At 50.2% G+C, this 14,665-nt stretch overlaps 1 protein-coding gene across 1 annotated transcript; it reads right to left on the bottom strand.

Moving 5' to 3' along the window:
• Positions 1–756: 756 nt before the first annotated feature.
• NXT1 (nuclear transport factor 2 like export factor 1) lies at positions 757–4,380 on the bottom strand. The gene is made up of 2 exons (XM_041733556.1): positions 3,961–4,380; positions 757–1,490 (listed from the first exon to the last, which is right to left on the bottom strand). Exon 2 carries the CDS (start codon positions 1,435–1,437, stop codon positions 1,015–1,017), a length of 423 nt encoding a protein of 140 aa, XP_041589490.1. The 5' UTR covers positions 1,438–1,490; positions 3,961–4,380; the 3' UTR covers positions 757–1,014.
• Positions 4,381–14,665: the final 10,285 nt, after the last annotated feature.

Below are 14,665 nucleotides of genomic sequence, written 5' to 3'. Positions count from 1 at the left end.
GCCATCTGTGCCACCATACACATCAGTATTCTCCTCCTCCTTCTCCAAGGTTCCCATTCCAATATCCTAGCCCACTAACCCATCTCAAACCTAGCACAATCTTGTCAAAGAGAATGTACCCGGGGAAGCCACGTAGCCATGAGACCTCATTTATTGGTCAAAGGATGATGGAACCTTCTAGTTCTATTCCTTTTTTTTACATTGGGAAAACACAATTAGAGTCACTCTTCAAGGTCAATAAAACTAGTTTCTAATGCTGATGCCCTCCCCCACCTTAGTATGTCTTCCTCTTAAAAGCAGTTCCTCACCTCCTAAGAGTAGTTAATACAGCTGCTACATTTATAAGTATTTATTAACTAATTCTTTAGTATTTCACCTGTTCACAATCATTCAACTTGGCTAAGGCTCTGAGGTAGGACCCAGCTATCCATCTGGGAATTCTGATGTATTCTAAAGTGAACTACAGGGAAGGGCACCTGGGTGCTTCAGAAAAACACCATGCCCAGCCCTGCCCTGAGATCTGGGTACAGCTGGTCTGGATGTGCAGCCGGGGCAAAGGTGATCTTCAGTGTCCCAAGGGAGTCAAATGTGTGGAGGGCTGTGAACCCCGGCTCTACCACACCCAAGCAGTGTAGGTGCCCTGTCCCACACCTCACACTTTGGCAGGTGCTTTCTACTCACTTCCTGCCTTTAACCTTCCTTTGCCTCCTTCCTCCTCAAAACTTGGACAAACACATCAGGGAAGGGAAAAGAAGCAACATTTGTATTGTTTTATTTGTCAGAATTTCCAGAACCAGGGTCTCTACTGAACTAGTAGAAAAATAGAAAAGTTGACTACTTTGAAAAGACATCTAGGACAAACAAGAATACACTCAGAAAGGGGCTCACAGGACTCCAGCAAATGCAGTTAAGCTGGGGCCTGTAACAACAGAAAAGAATGTGTCCCCCACATTTTGAGATCTGTGCTTCCCTACAAAGCCAGGCTGCAGACAACAGAGGCCTTTCTTGCCCACCCTAGCTGGCCCAGTCCTGGAACCGGAAGCAGTCACTTGCTATTTTCCACACCGTGTTGCTGGGCGAGGCCTGGGCAGTCAGGATGAAGTTTTGGTTAAAGTCCCGTTGTTTGTTGCCTTCAAACTTTACTGTTCCACAGATCACAACAAGGACTGTGGTCTGGCTTGGGGTGGCTTCATCATGGACAGGTTGGCAGTCTACCACGTTGATCTGGAACTCACTGGAAGGCAGCATTTCAAAAAACTCACTCAAGGACTCTTGTCCTGAAACAGCGTTTCCGTTCCACACAAGGGTGGCCGTGCCCATGTACAGGCGGGACAACAGGCGCCGCCGCTTATCCATGGTAGTGTAGTACACGTTCACAAACTCCTCAGCAGCTCTGCAGGCCTGATCCACGTAGGTCTTGAAGTCCACTGACGCCATCTCCAGCCCTGCCAGAGGAGGCCCAGGTGTGCCTGTGCCTAAGGGAGCCGGGGCTGTGGAGCAGGAAGGTTGAAGAGAACCCCGTGAATATCCAAGTTCGTTCTGCCCTGACAATGGAATAATTATTTTCTCCCAGTGGCAAAACAATTACAGACTGTAGAGAGATGACTCTAGGCTCAAATTTTGCGACACCTAATCTTACAATACCTCGGTTTGCTCATTTAAAAATGGAAATAGCACCACTTGTGACATAGTTGTAATGTGAGAATTAAACAAGACAGTGCTTAGTTAAAAAGCCTGATATCTACATATTCAAAAAATGTTAGCTATTACTAGGAATTTTAAAAATCTCATTTTATAAAAGATAGTACATTTGCCTATGTAAGGTCACTTTTTCCTGGAAGCGTGGACCAGGTGTGACTGCCCCTAGAAAAGTGAAGAAACAATGGTTCCTGGATAAAGATAGTGGACCACATGGGATCCCTGGGTGGCGCAGTGGTTTAGCGCCTGCCTTTGGCCCAGGGCGCGATCCTGGAGACCCAGGATCGAGTCCCACGTCGGGCTCCCGGTACATGGAGCCTGCTTCTCCCTCTGCCTGTGTCTCTGCCTCTCTTTCTCTCTGTGTGTGACTATCATAAATAAAAAAAAAATAAAAAAATAAAAAGATAGTGGACCACAATGAAGGGAGCAGTGGCCCAATAAAGACCAGTCAGAAGGCATATGCGGCATATGCTTGTCAGCTGCTGACAGTCTAAGAAAGCCTATCATGAGCTCACCCAACAGATAGTGGGAGAGCAAAGAGAAGGCAGGTTTTCTAAGAAGATAAGAGACCAAAATAGTGGTCAAGATCCTCATGACACGGCTAACCTCTCAGCTACTGGGAATGAGAAGGGAGAGCACCTAGCTTCCATGAGCACAAATACCTACAAGGCAAGTTCTGTGAGCCAAAATGGAAAGACAAGTTAAAAATGGAAAGGCAAGTTCTGGGACACCTGGGTGGCTCTGTCTGTTAAGTGTCCAACTCTTAATTTCAGCACAGGTCATGATCTCAGGGTCATGGGATCCAGCCTTTCATCCAGCTCTGAGCTTGCAGCAGAGTTGGTTTGTCACTCTCCTTCTGCTTCTCTCCCCCGTCTCAAATAAATAAAAATCTCAAAAACAAATAAATACAAGAACCAAGTAAGTTGTATGGATTGAGGATGGAGGTGGTGGCATCAAAAAAAAGAAACTCAACTGTCGCTGAAATGTCACATTTCCTTAAAAAAAAAAAAAAAGGCCCCAAAGCATAAAGAAATGTTATTATTTGCTTGTCTCAAAGTATGGTACAACTGTTACAGTTCCCTGCTCTTCTTTGCATCATTAAAATATTTCACTAGAAGTGGGGTACCTGGGTGGCTCTGTTGGTTAAGCATCTGCCTTCAGGGCTGGTTGTGATCCCAAGGTGCTGGGGTCAGGCCCCATCCCAGCCCCGGCCTGCTCCCTGCTCAGATGGCAGCCTGCTTCTTCCTCTGCCCCTCCTTCTACTTGTGCAGGTGCACGTGCCTGTGCTCTTCCTCAAATAAATAAATCTTTAATAAAATTTTTAAAAACGATATATTTCAATAAGAAAAAATTCACGAGACTATTACTAAAATAATGGATATGTTTAGATATACACTTAATGAATTTTTGTTTCAAAGACCTTAACTTTTTTTTTTTTTAATATCAGCTCATGAAATAGAGAAAAGATTTCAAAGAGTTGGGAAAGAAGAGGGCTGCACAAGGAGGAGGCCTCTGCCTTGGAGTAAAGAACTGTAAAGAGCAGGCAAGGAGTTCAGTCCTAGAAATGAGAGAGAGGAGCAGACACAGCCCGAGGTCTCTGCACTGCCTCTTTGGACTCAGAGTCAAGCCTCAGCAGACAGATCGTGAGCTGGGTATGTGCTGCCTACCTTGAATACATCACCTCCTTCCATGGTCACCACAAAAGGATACACAATTTCGAAAATGAGAAGGGAGAAAGGGGTTGGATCACGGTCTGACGGCAAGCACAGTCCTGGTTTACCTCCCTAAGAATGCTGGTGGCCTTTGAAAACGTCAGGCCTGTGCTGTCCTTTCACTTCTTACCTGTGCGTCCCTGCAGGTAGAGGTCGAGGCTCCGAGAGCACCGCCCCAGGCCTGCTGCTGGCCTGACGCCGACCCCCGGGACGCCCCGGGGCGTTCTGCAGGCGCCCTTCCTGCACCCTGTGCTAGCGGCCGGGCGACTCCCCCCACCCCGGCCCGGCCCGGCCCGGCGCGGAGGCAGCCAGCTCCTCCCCTGCGGTCCTGCTGCCCACAGCGCTGCCGGCTGCCCTTCTCCATCCGATCGGGATGAGGAACGTAGGAAGTGAGCTAAGAAGGAGGCCGAGAGCACGCCGCCTGCCCTCGGAGGCCTCCGTCCTCAGCTCTCATCGCAGCAGGGGGCCAGAGGCCATGCGCAGACCCGCCGCGCCGCCCGGCTTCCCCGCGGGGGCCCCCAGCGCCCAGCACCGGGCACGGCGCACTCACCTGGAGCGGCGCCGCCAGCACGCCACCGGGGTCGGCAGGCCCGGCCGAGGGCCCACGACGCGGACGGCCGACGGGATGCAGCGGCAGGTGTCTCCTGGGTCCCCGGCCCGGCCTGCGGCCGCGGGGGCGCCGGGGACACCCACCTGCGCGGCGGGGGGCCGGGGTCGGCGCCGGCGGCCGGGACGGACCTCGGGCGGCGCGGGCGGCGGCCCCCCCGCACGGCCCGGCTCCACGGAGGGCCGGCCCCCGAGGCCGCAGGGCGGGCCTGCCCAGGCTGCGGGTCCTCCGCCGCTCGCTCCAGGAAGCGCCGGAAGGGCCGCGCTTCTCCACCCTTCTCCCCGGACCCCCCAGGGTCGTCGGGATCCCCGCGCAGCTTCCCGCGCGCGGCCCGCCCTGCGTTGCGCAGACGCCGGGGCCCACGGCTCCGCCCCCTCCCGCCTCCCCTTGACGGGCAGCTGTGTCAGCCAACTGGACGGAGGACCTGGAGGCTGGCCCCGCCCAGGTGTGGCGCAGGGGGCACGGCGGCTTCCGGGTGAGGCGCTTTCCCAGAAGGCCACAGAAAATCCGCGGTCGGGTTTTCATTGGCTTAACTAGGCAGAGAACCCGGTCCGGTTCGTCAGGTGGGCTTCTTGATTGGATGAAATATCCCAGGTCCCGCCCCCGGAGCAAGAGCCGGGAGCGGTGTGTCCCGCGGAGCGGAGGCCGCCTGACTGGAGAGGACGGGGAGGGCTGGTGCGGCGACCTCAGGTTCTTGCCCTATGACCTCCATTCACCTGCCGTCGGGGAAATTCTACTTAATAGACGACTTGATGCTATCTCGGAAAGCCAGCACCAGAGGCAGGCAGGGACCCGCGGAGGCGTCCGCACAGGCACGGCAGGTGCGGCGCCGGGAACAGGGACTCCGCCGAGCCCCGGGGAGCTCTGCCCGAGGAGGGGTCTCCGGCTGGGTGCTCCCCCCCCCCAGCACGTGGAGCTCTGCCCGAGGAGGGGTCTCGGCTGGGTGCTCCCCCCCCCCAGCACGTGGGGCTCTGCCCGAGGAGGGGTCTCCGGCTGGGTGCTCCTCCACCCCCCCAGCACGTGGAGCTCTGCCCGAGGAGGGGTCTCCAGCTGGGTGCTCCTCCCCCCCCAGCACGTGGAGCTCTGCCCGAGGAGGGGTCTCGGCTGGGTGCTCCCCCCCCCACAGCACGTGGGGCTCTGCCCGAGGAGGGGTCTCCAGCTGGGTGCTCCTCCCCCCCCAGCACGTGGAGCTCTGCCCGAGGAGGGGTCTCCGGCTGGGTGCTCCTCCCCCCCAGCACGTGGAGCTCTGCCCCAGGAGGGGTCTCCGGCTGGGTGCTCCTCCCCCCCCCAGCACGTGGGGCTCTGCCCGAGGAGGGGTCTCCGGCTGGGTGCTCCCCCCCCCCCAGCACGTGGAGCTCTGCCCGAGGAGGGGTCTCCGGCTGGGTGCTCCTCCCCCCCCAGCACGTGGAGCTCTGCCCGAGGAGGGGTCTCGGCTGGGTGCTCCCCCCCCCCCCCCCAGCACGTGGAGCTCTGCCCCAGGAGGGGTCTCGGCTGGGTGCTCCTCTTGATGGGTCAAGTCCCTCCGGCAGCCAAGAGCTGACATTCCAGGAGAACACCCATGTTAATGAAGTGGGAAACTCCACTAGAAGGGAGAGAAGAGCCAAGGGTGGGAAGAGTCCAAGTTCAGGAATCACAGACGTGTGCCAGAAAGGGAAACAGAGGCTCCTCCTGGGAATTGAGGGTCCCCGAGGATAGTGGCAGGCTCCAGCTGTGGCCCCTGACCTGGTGTGCACTGTGCTTCTGTGCCAGGAACTAGCTGCATCGCAGCCAACTTGGAACTGGAGCTTTTCTTTAGAACCACAGGCTCAGAGCCACGGACACAGTAAGATATGGGAAACTTACCGTTTACAGCGAAAATTTAATAATAATAAAGGTTTCTTTAGATACAGGATCCTCAACTCCTTCCACTGGTCTGAGAGACTGAATAATTTCTTGCAAAACTGGGAGCCCTCTGGGCATGCTGGGAGTTTACTAACTTTGCCGTGTCTTTAGTGTGTGGTGCGTTTACCACATACCCTGTTGACCGCCTTTCCAGGTACTTTTACTTACATTCCTGAGAAAACCCTTGCTCTCAGATTTCATGACCAATTTAGACACTGGGTGGGCTCTTTAATATGTAGTATAGGCAAACTACTTTTACTTAAATCATGTAGGTGAAGAATTCGGATTATAAAAAATATAAGGTGGGGCTGAGTAGAGAGGGTGAAATACCATCTTTGTTTTTGTTGTTGTTTTTAGAGATTTTATTGATTCATTCATGAGAGACACACAGAGAGAGGCAAAGACAGAGGCAGAGGGAGAAGCAGGCTCCCTGTGGGGAGCCCAATGTGGGACTGGATCCCAGGACCCCAGGATCATGCCCTGGGCCAAAGGCAGGTGCTGAACCACTGAGCTACTCTGGTGCCCTGAAATAGCATCTTTGAAGGAGTATATCACAGACATGTCTTTATAAAGCTTGGGACAGTGAAATTAGGATTTAATGTACAAAAATCCTAATCACAAATAAGTCAATCCAAGAAGGACGAACATTATATGGTCTCATTCATTTGGGGAATATAAATAATAGTGAAAGGGAATATAAGGGAAGGGAGAAGAAATGGGTAGGAAATATCGAAAGGGAGACACAACATAAAGACTCCTAACTCTGGGAAACGAACTAGGGGTGGTGGAAGGGGAGGAGGGCGGGGGGTGGGGGTGACTCGGTGACGGGCACTGAGGGGGGCACTGGACGGGATGAGCACTGGGTGTTATTCTGTATGTTGGTAAATTGAACACCAATAAAAAATTAATTTATTATTAAAAAAAATCCTAATCACAGCATCAATGGAATGAGGGTTGACTTAACTATGTTGGAGGCTGTGCTGCTCTAGGTTTCATCACATTTCCCACATAACTGTTTTTTGTCTTTTAACTTTGGGGGAGGTATCATTATTTCTGATTTTATAGAGAAGGAAGCTGAGAGACAGAAATTGAGTGCTAGAAAGCTGCTTCAAAACTAGAAAAGCTGGTCAGGAGACCATAAGTCCAGCTCCAAGGAGGCAGCCTAGCCAGCAACAGGAGGGTAGGAGGCCAGGAGCCTTTCAAGTTAGGGTCTTCAGCCTCTAGAATTGTGCCTGACCCATAGCAAGGCTCAGTCAGTACTGTTTGAATGAACAGACAGGTGGGGTTCAAGTCATTGCCCCACAACACTCTAGTTGTGATGAGTCCTCTCTAACAGCCACCCCCCTACTCTTTGAAGCAGGCCTGTTTTTTTATTACCCCTGCAGTCCTTCAATTTGGGAAGTTAGAGACACCCCTGACTCTAAGAGACATGACAGTGGCACTGCCCTGAGCATAGTTCTGGGGTGGTAGGAGCCCCAATTTAGGCCACAGAGCCTGGATAAAGCATTTGCCAGGAGATTTGGGGGAGAAATGCTTTTTCTCTCTATCTTTATATGTGGCAGATGGATGGTGCAGCTGTAGCCATCTTGCCACCCTGAAGGGCAGCCCCTGGACAGAGATGGAGACAGGAGACGGGAAGAATTCAGGCCTTTGGTGACTGTTGGGAACCAAATCAGACTGAAGTTTGGACTTTGTAGTTTCAAGAGCCAGTGAATTTGCTTTATGTTTTAATACTATGTAAAGTTGGGCATAAACAGAAAGGTATTTATAACTTAATGAGTATGACTTGGTGCACTAGACCAGTGATAGTGGCAAGTGAGTTAACCACACCAAGGCTCAGCTGCCTCATTAGGAGAAGAACAGTAATAATACTCATTTCCTTGGGTTGATGTGAGGCACAAATGAAAAACAATGCATGTAAGTGCTTAGCATAGGCCAACACAAAGTAAGCATCCAGAAAACCTTATTAGTATGCTTTGATGTTTTGCATCGGCAACAACTTCCTCATTTGCCAAGTGTTGTGCCCAAGATTGCGTATCCGAGAAACCACCAAGGAGCCGACACCGACACCGATGCAAGTACATGAGGGTTTATTTACAAGATCGAGCTTGGGTCCAAGTATACTCCATACAGCAGGACGTGGACCCTGAAGTGGGTTACAGCTGGGTTTTTTATGGGCTGGTCTAGGGGATCTTCAGAAGTGGTGGAGGAACTTTTTCCATTCTAATATGGGGGAAAGGGTGGGGAGTTTCTTAAGATCTGATATGGGATTCTCTGCCGAGGGCATTCTGAGCTTTATTGTCTTTCCGATATGGGATTCCCTGCCAAGGACATTCTGCAGTTTTTCCTGTAAAGTTCAGCTCTTATTCCCAGGGGCCTAAGATGGCTGTACTTGTGCTAATGCTAAACTTGAGGTGGAATGGCCTTAATTTTTCTCGGCCTCCACACCAAGAATTCCTCCAACAACTGGCTTTTAAATTTGGGACAAGTGTAATAACAAATTGGTAGGATTTGTCACCAAACCACTTGCACATCTTCTGGAAGATGAGCCTGGCTCGAGCAGTAGGGAAGCCAGCATCCCTCTGTGCTGCATGGAGTCTGTTCAGGGAGGAAGGGCACGTCTGGTCATACATGCTGTGCCTCAGGCAGCTCTGAAGACAGGCCTGACTTATGGATGTTTAGGTCCATAGACAAAGAATTAAGCTTTTCCCTGTTGTCAGCATAGTTGTCTGGTGTGGGACCTGTTGTGCCCAAGATTACGTATCTGAGAAACTACCAAAGAGCCGACACCGATGCAAACACACGAGGGTTTATTTACAAGCTCGAGCTTGGGTCCAAGTACACCCGACACAGCGACACAGCGGAGCAGGGACTTGGACCCCCAGGTGGGTTCCAGCATAGTTTTATGGGCTGGTCTAGGGGACCTCCAGAAGGGCTGGAGGAATTTCTCAAGTTCTGTTTACATTCTGATATGGGGCTTTAAAGGGCATTAAGCTCTGTTCTCATTCTAATATGGGGCTTCCTAGGACGTTAAGCTGTAAGCTGTTTTTTCCTGTAACTGAAGCAAGGTAAATTTCTGCTCTTCTTCACAGGGGCCTGAGATGGCTGGACTTGTGCTAACGCTGAACTTAAGGTGGAATGGCCTTAATTTTCTCGGCCTCCACAGGACCAAACAGTGCTTGTTTGCCATGAGAGGCTGCATCATTTGGAGCCAGGCAATCTCCAGAACTGCCAATGCCTTGTCATCAAAAACAAACATGTGTGTGTTTCCCCCCCATCTTAGCAGAATCAAATATGCTACTGCTGGAGCAGAGTGAGCTGGGGCTACATTTCTGGGCCACTTGAGGCCCCGAGTTTTGGGGAGATTCTGGGAAGGCAAGAAGAACTGAGGCCCATAAGCTTTGGACCTGAGAAGAGTCCTGGAACAGAGAGTGAATGAAGAAGAGGTGGAAAGCTATGCCATCAGAGAAAGAGGGAAGGAGGGTGAACTAGGTTACACACACACACACCTTTCACCCTGACACACACACTCAGAAGCTGTGGAGAGTGGCTGCCTTGATTCTTAGTAGTTTCTCATCCTTCTTGTGACAGCTTGTATTTTCTAAAAATGTCTACGAAAATATTTCAGTCCCACATGCTTGTCCAGAACCTTGCCTTGCCACACTCCTCTCTGCCCATTAGGAGATGGCCTTAGATCCCCTCAATTGATGGAGGAGGGCCTATAAAAAAAAGCCTCTGCCAGGCTTTCTTGGCACCTGTGTGCTGTGAGTATCCCAGCTCATGGAGGGGAACCCTGGCAGTCAGCGGTCCTTTGAGTAGATGGCCTTGGAAATGAACCCTCTAGTCCTGGGTTGGTCCGCCCTGGACTGGTATGGCATAGAGCAGAAATGAGGCTTCCCAGCCAAGCCCAGGTTGCAGATTTGTGAGCATAATAAATGATTGTTGCTCTGTTAAATCCCTAGGGTTCATGGTGGTCTGTTATATAGCAAGAGAGCCAGGACTCTTTCTCAGCATCATCCCCAAGTCTTGCTGAGGCCCTGCCCCAGGCTCCAGGAGAAAGTATCAAGTGACAATACCCTCCCCCCTCCTTTAAATTTACATCTGTATGAATCAGGTTTGCCACCTGCTCCCAAAGGAATCCCAAGCGGCCTTCCAAGGGGATTCCACTTCAAAGAACTCACCACTGTCTAGGCTGGCTCCCTCTTGATCTCTCAGAATTAGTCAAGGCTTTACTTTTGAGAAGGAGCCAGTTTGTTATCTATAGCCAGAACCAACTTCCCATGTATTAGCACATGCCCCTTTGTAAGACAAGAACATTCTCTGTGAGCAGGTGAGGCGGAGTCCCAGCAGTATGGGCAGATGGCCCCATGAACACAGGGATGCATGATCCCTGAAGCCAAAGGGCTATGGAGCTGTGTTTCTAGGAAGGGAAGTGTCCCCAGGGGGACCAGATACTGAGTTATGAGCAGAGATCCCTCTTACCGTCAAAGCCCACGTTTACCCCCCGCTTTTTTGTGTGAGTTTCTGCATTCTACTGGCATGTATCTCAATCTGTTCACTGATATCATAGTAGGGGGTGGGGGAAGCTTCTTTTTTCTTAAAGATGACATTATGTATGTCTGCTCCAGTCAGTGTTTCACTCACTTTTAACTTTGAGGGGATGGTCTTAGTTCTTTGTTTCTAAGCAGGTCTCATGAATTAATGTATATGAAGTGGCTGGTGTGCATATATCTTAGTTTGGATTGATTCTCCAAGAGGTGGAAGTCACTGATTTGTGAGGTGTAGGAGCACCAGTAGGGGAGTGGAGAATTGAGAAAAAGCAGATGTGATTTTGTGATTTATAATAAGAAATATAGATTTGGTCTTCTGTTCCTAGCACAGAGCTCCTAAAACCCTCAAAATTTCTTAAGTGTGGAGAGCCATGAAAGTGTTAATTAAGGACTTTTTGTTATGTTAATAGAATGGTTTTTGGGAAAGTCTGCAGATCGCTGAGGATTAGAGGGTTGGAAACCTTGAAGGGGCAGAGGAGGGAGGGAGAAGGGTCTGAACAGTAAATTTTAATCACCACTGACCAGTAATGTAATCAGTCATGCTAATGTAATGAAACCTCCCTAAAATCCCAAAAGGACAGGGTCCAGAGAGCTTCTGAATTGGTTAAGGCAAGGAGATTTGGCAAGCTGGAGAGGGTGTGTAAGCTCAGCATACTCTCTCCATACCTCATCCTGTGCCTCTCTTCTATATGACTATTCCTGAGTTATTATATCCTTTCATAACAAACCAGTCATCCGGTAAGTAAAATGTATTTCCAAGTTCTGTGGGTTATTCTAGAAAATTAATTGAACCAAAGGAGGGGCTCATGGGAACCTCTGATTTGTAGATCAGAAACACAGGTGACAACCTGGACTTGCAAATGACATCTGAAGTATGTGGGGGGGAGGGGCAGAGTGGAGGCCTGAGGCCACCATCTGTGGGATCTGATGCTGTCTCCTGCTAGACACTGTCAGCATTGAGTTGAATTATGGAACACTCAGCTGGTGTTGGAAAATTACTTGGTGTAGGGGAAAAAACCCACACACTGGAATTGGTGGTCCCAATCAGAATATTAGGGGATTACTCAGCTAGCTCCCACTATGGTCAAAGGAGCCTAACCATGCTGTAGAACTCAACATGGAGCAGCAGTAGAACACAGGCTTCAGAATGACCCTGGAGAGCGAAGGAGGAGGGAGCCCTGGTGATCACACATCAGCTCCTGAGATTGAGGGTTCCTGGGGAGGGTCGTTTCCCTGGCACTTTTTGGCCTGGTGGCAAGAGAGGCCAAGAGGTTTCCCCTTCCACAATTGGAGAAAGATGTTAGGCATTTGGAAATCAGCTTGTAGTTCACTGTTAAAGAGGATACAGCAGGCCCAAAATGGGATCACTTGTGCTAAACCTCACACCATCAAACCTAGACTCAATACCTAACCTAATGGAAGTTTCAGCCACCTCCGGACTGTAACCTTTAACCAGTCAACATGGAATTACCTGATCACAGTGAGATAGTCCACTCTATAGGCCCTTCCATTCCCCTTAGCAAGGCAACTTTACCTGAAACAATGCATTCTTTGCTAATAATTTCCTTTTCTGCCCCCTTTCTGCCATTAACAAACCTGCCCTTTCTACAACTCAGGGGAGCTCCTTTCTACTTCCTAGATGGGGTGTAGCCAAGTTTATGAATTGTTGAATAAAGCCAAATAGATCTTCAAATTTATCCAATTGAATTTTTGTTATTTGACACCACTGAAATGGGAAGTCCCAGGCCCGTGGTAGGTTCATGGTATCCACTGCAATAGACATCGGAAGTGGTAGTGCACAGAGTCCCTGAATTACCCGGCATGATCAGTGTCCTTCATAGACATCACCAGAGGATGTGGCCTGTGAGGTGGCTGGGGGAAGGGTCATTGGCCTCAGACACCCAACCATATGGGCTCACTGCAGATTTGGGAGTGAGGTACGAAATCTGTCTGCCTTCTAAAGCCTTGGCACTCTGAGCTGACCTCATGAGGAGGAGTAAGATGTCTCCTGCCCTCCATGAGCTGAGGGAATGGTGGATGACTCTGTAAAATGGCTTGCCCTGGAAATGCAAATCAAAACCCTAGTGAGGGGACACCTGGGTGGCTCAGTGGTTGAGTCTCTGCCTTCGGCTCAGGTCTTGATCCTAGGGTCCTGGGATGGAGTCCCGCATCAGGTACCCCATGGGGAGCCTGCTTCTCCCTCTGCCCGTGTGTCTCTGCCTCTCTCTCTCTGTCTCTCATGAATAAGTGAATACAATCTTTATTTTTAAAATTTTTTTTAAAGATTTTATTCACTTATTCATGAGAGACACAGAGAGAGGCAGAGACTGGGGAAGCAGACTCCATGCAAGGAGCCTGATGTGGGACTCTATCCTGGGACTCCGGAATCATGCCCTGAGCTGAAGGCAGATGCTCAACCACTGAGCCACCCAGGAGTCCCTGAATAAAATCTTAAAAAAAAAAAGAAATTCAGTGAGGTTACCTTTCATTCCCTCTAGGATGGCTATATTAAAGAAAAGGGAAAATAACAAGAGTTGGTGAGGATGTGCAGAAATCAGAATCCTCGTACATTGCTGGACAGAATGTAGAATGGTGCAGCAACTGAGGAAAACTGGGTGTTTCTCAAAAAGCTAAACATAGAGTTACCATGGGACACCACAGTTTCACTTCTGGGTAGGCACTCAAAAGAATTAACAACAGGTACTCCAGCAAGTATATAAAGGTTCCAAAAGATGGAACAGCCCATCCACGGATGAATGGATAAGGAAATTGTGGTTTAACCATACAATGAGATATTATTTGGTGGTAAAATAAGTGAAATGCTGACATATATTACAATGAAAAAATTATGCTGAGTGAAAGAAGCCACGAAAGGTCACATGTTGTATAAGTCCATTTATATGGAATATCCAGACTAGATAAATGCAGAGATGGATTGCATCTGCAATCAGAGATGCTGATTGGTGTGTGCTGGTGGACAGGGAGGAAGAGGGGAGAACTACTTTGTAGGTGAAGGATTTCCCTGTGGAGTGACCTGTGATGTCTACAGTGCCCTAAGCTCTTCTTGTTTCATTGAGGGTCTTGTCTCCCTGCATGCCCGTCCGTCCATCTCTACTGACCAGGAGAGCACAGACGCCTTCCTCTCACACTTCACTTTGATCTCACCATGGCTCAGGCCCCTGAGCTCCTGTGTGGGTCCTGGATTAGGCTCAGTTGTCTTTCTCCAGAGCCATTACAACAATCCAGGTGGAGCAAGCGAAACAGCATGGGAACTTGGAGCCAGATAGACTTGAGTCACCTGAACCTTGGAACACTCTCGGTTTCCTCATCTAAAATCAGGGCACTGATCCCTAGTGCTGACGTGGATAGACGGGCAATGCCTGTTTTTCAGAAGCATGGCTTGTCATGAGACCCCAGCATCTGCTTCCATCTTCCTTCCTTTCCTTACAGGGATATTGGCTTTTCTGATCAGGAATCCACGCATGCTCTACAAAGGCACTTGCCCTGGACAGGGCTCTCACCATGCAACATGAGCTCCTACTCCTTCTCTCCACCCCTGTCAAGCTCTGACCTCAGGTGTTCTCCCACCATGCCTGTGCTCCTGGCATTTTCCACATCTGCACAGGGTCCCTCCAGCCTTCGGGGTCAGGTCCAGGTACCCCTCTCCTCCTCTCTTTCCCACTTTCCAGAGCTAACTATGGTGCATCGCCTCTCTGAACGGTTCCTGTGCCCCTTTGACAGCTCTGGTGTTTTGCTGTCTGATCCATCTCAGCCATCTGTGGGAGGGCTCTCTCCACCCGAGGGCTGGGCACAGCAGGCTGTATGGGTTCTGCTTTGCCCAGAGTCAACAGAGAGATTTGAGTGGTGAATTGATCTTGGCTGATCCTGGTTTTCTGAGAGGCAGCTCTCAACTGGAGATGTAGAGGTGTCTGGGGAAGACATAGCCTGCTGGAGCTGCATACTGTGATGAAACTGCAGGACTCAGGAAGCAGAGCCAGTGAACAAACAGTGCAGTGAGAGGGCCCCACGCCCACCTTCTGAGTCTCCATTCCTACCAATAAAAGAGATTTCAGTGTCTGTGAAGGAGGAAGAGAAAGAGGAGGAAGAAAAAGAAAAAAGACAACAAAATTACACTTGGTTTGATGAACTTGGTGCCTTGATGAGTGAGGAGGATTTGAATAAGGAGCCAGAGTCTTTTTTTTTTTTTTTTAAGATTT

This window comes from Vulpes lagopus, chromosome 18 (genome assembly GCF_018345385.1).
Source record: "Vulpes lagopus strain Blue_001 chromosome 18, ASM1834538v1, whole genome shotgun sequence".
In the NCBI taxonomy this organism is placed as follows: Eukaryota; Metazoa; Chordata; class Mammalia; order Carnivora; family Canidae; genus Vulpes; species Vulpes lagopus.
The sequence above is the reverse complement of the archived record's forward strand: the minus strand, read 5'-3'. Positions and strand labels throughout refer to the sequence as shown.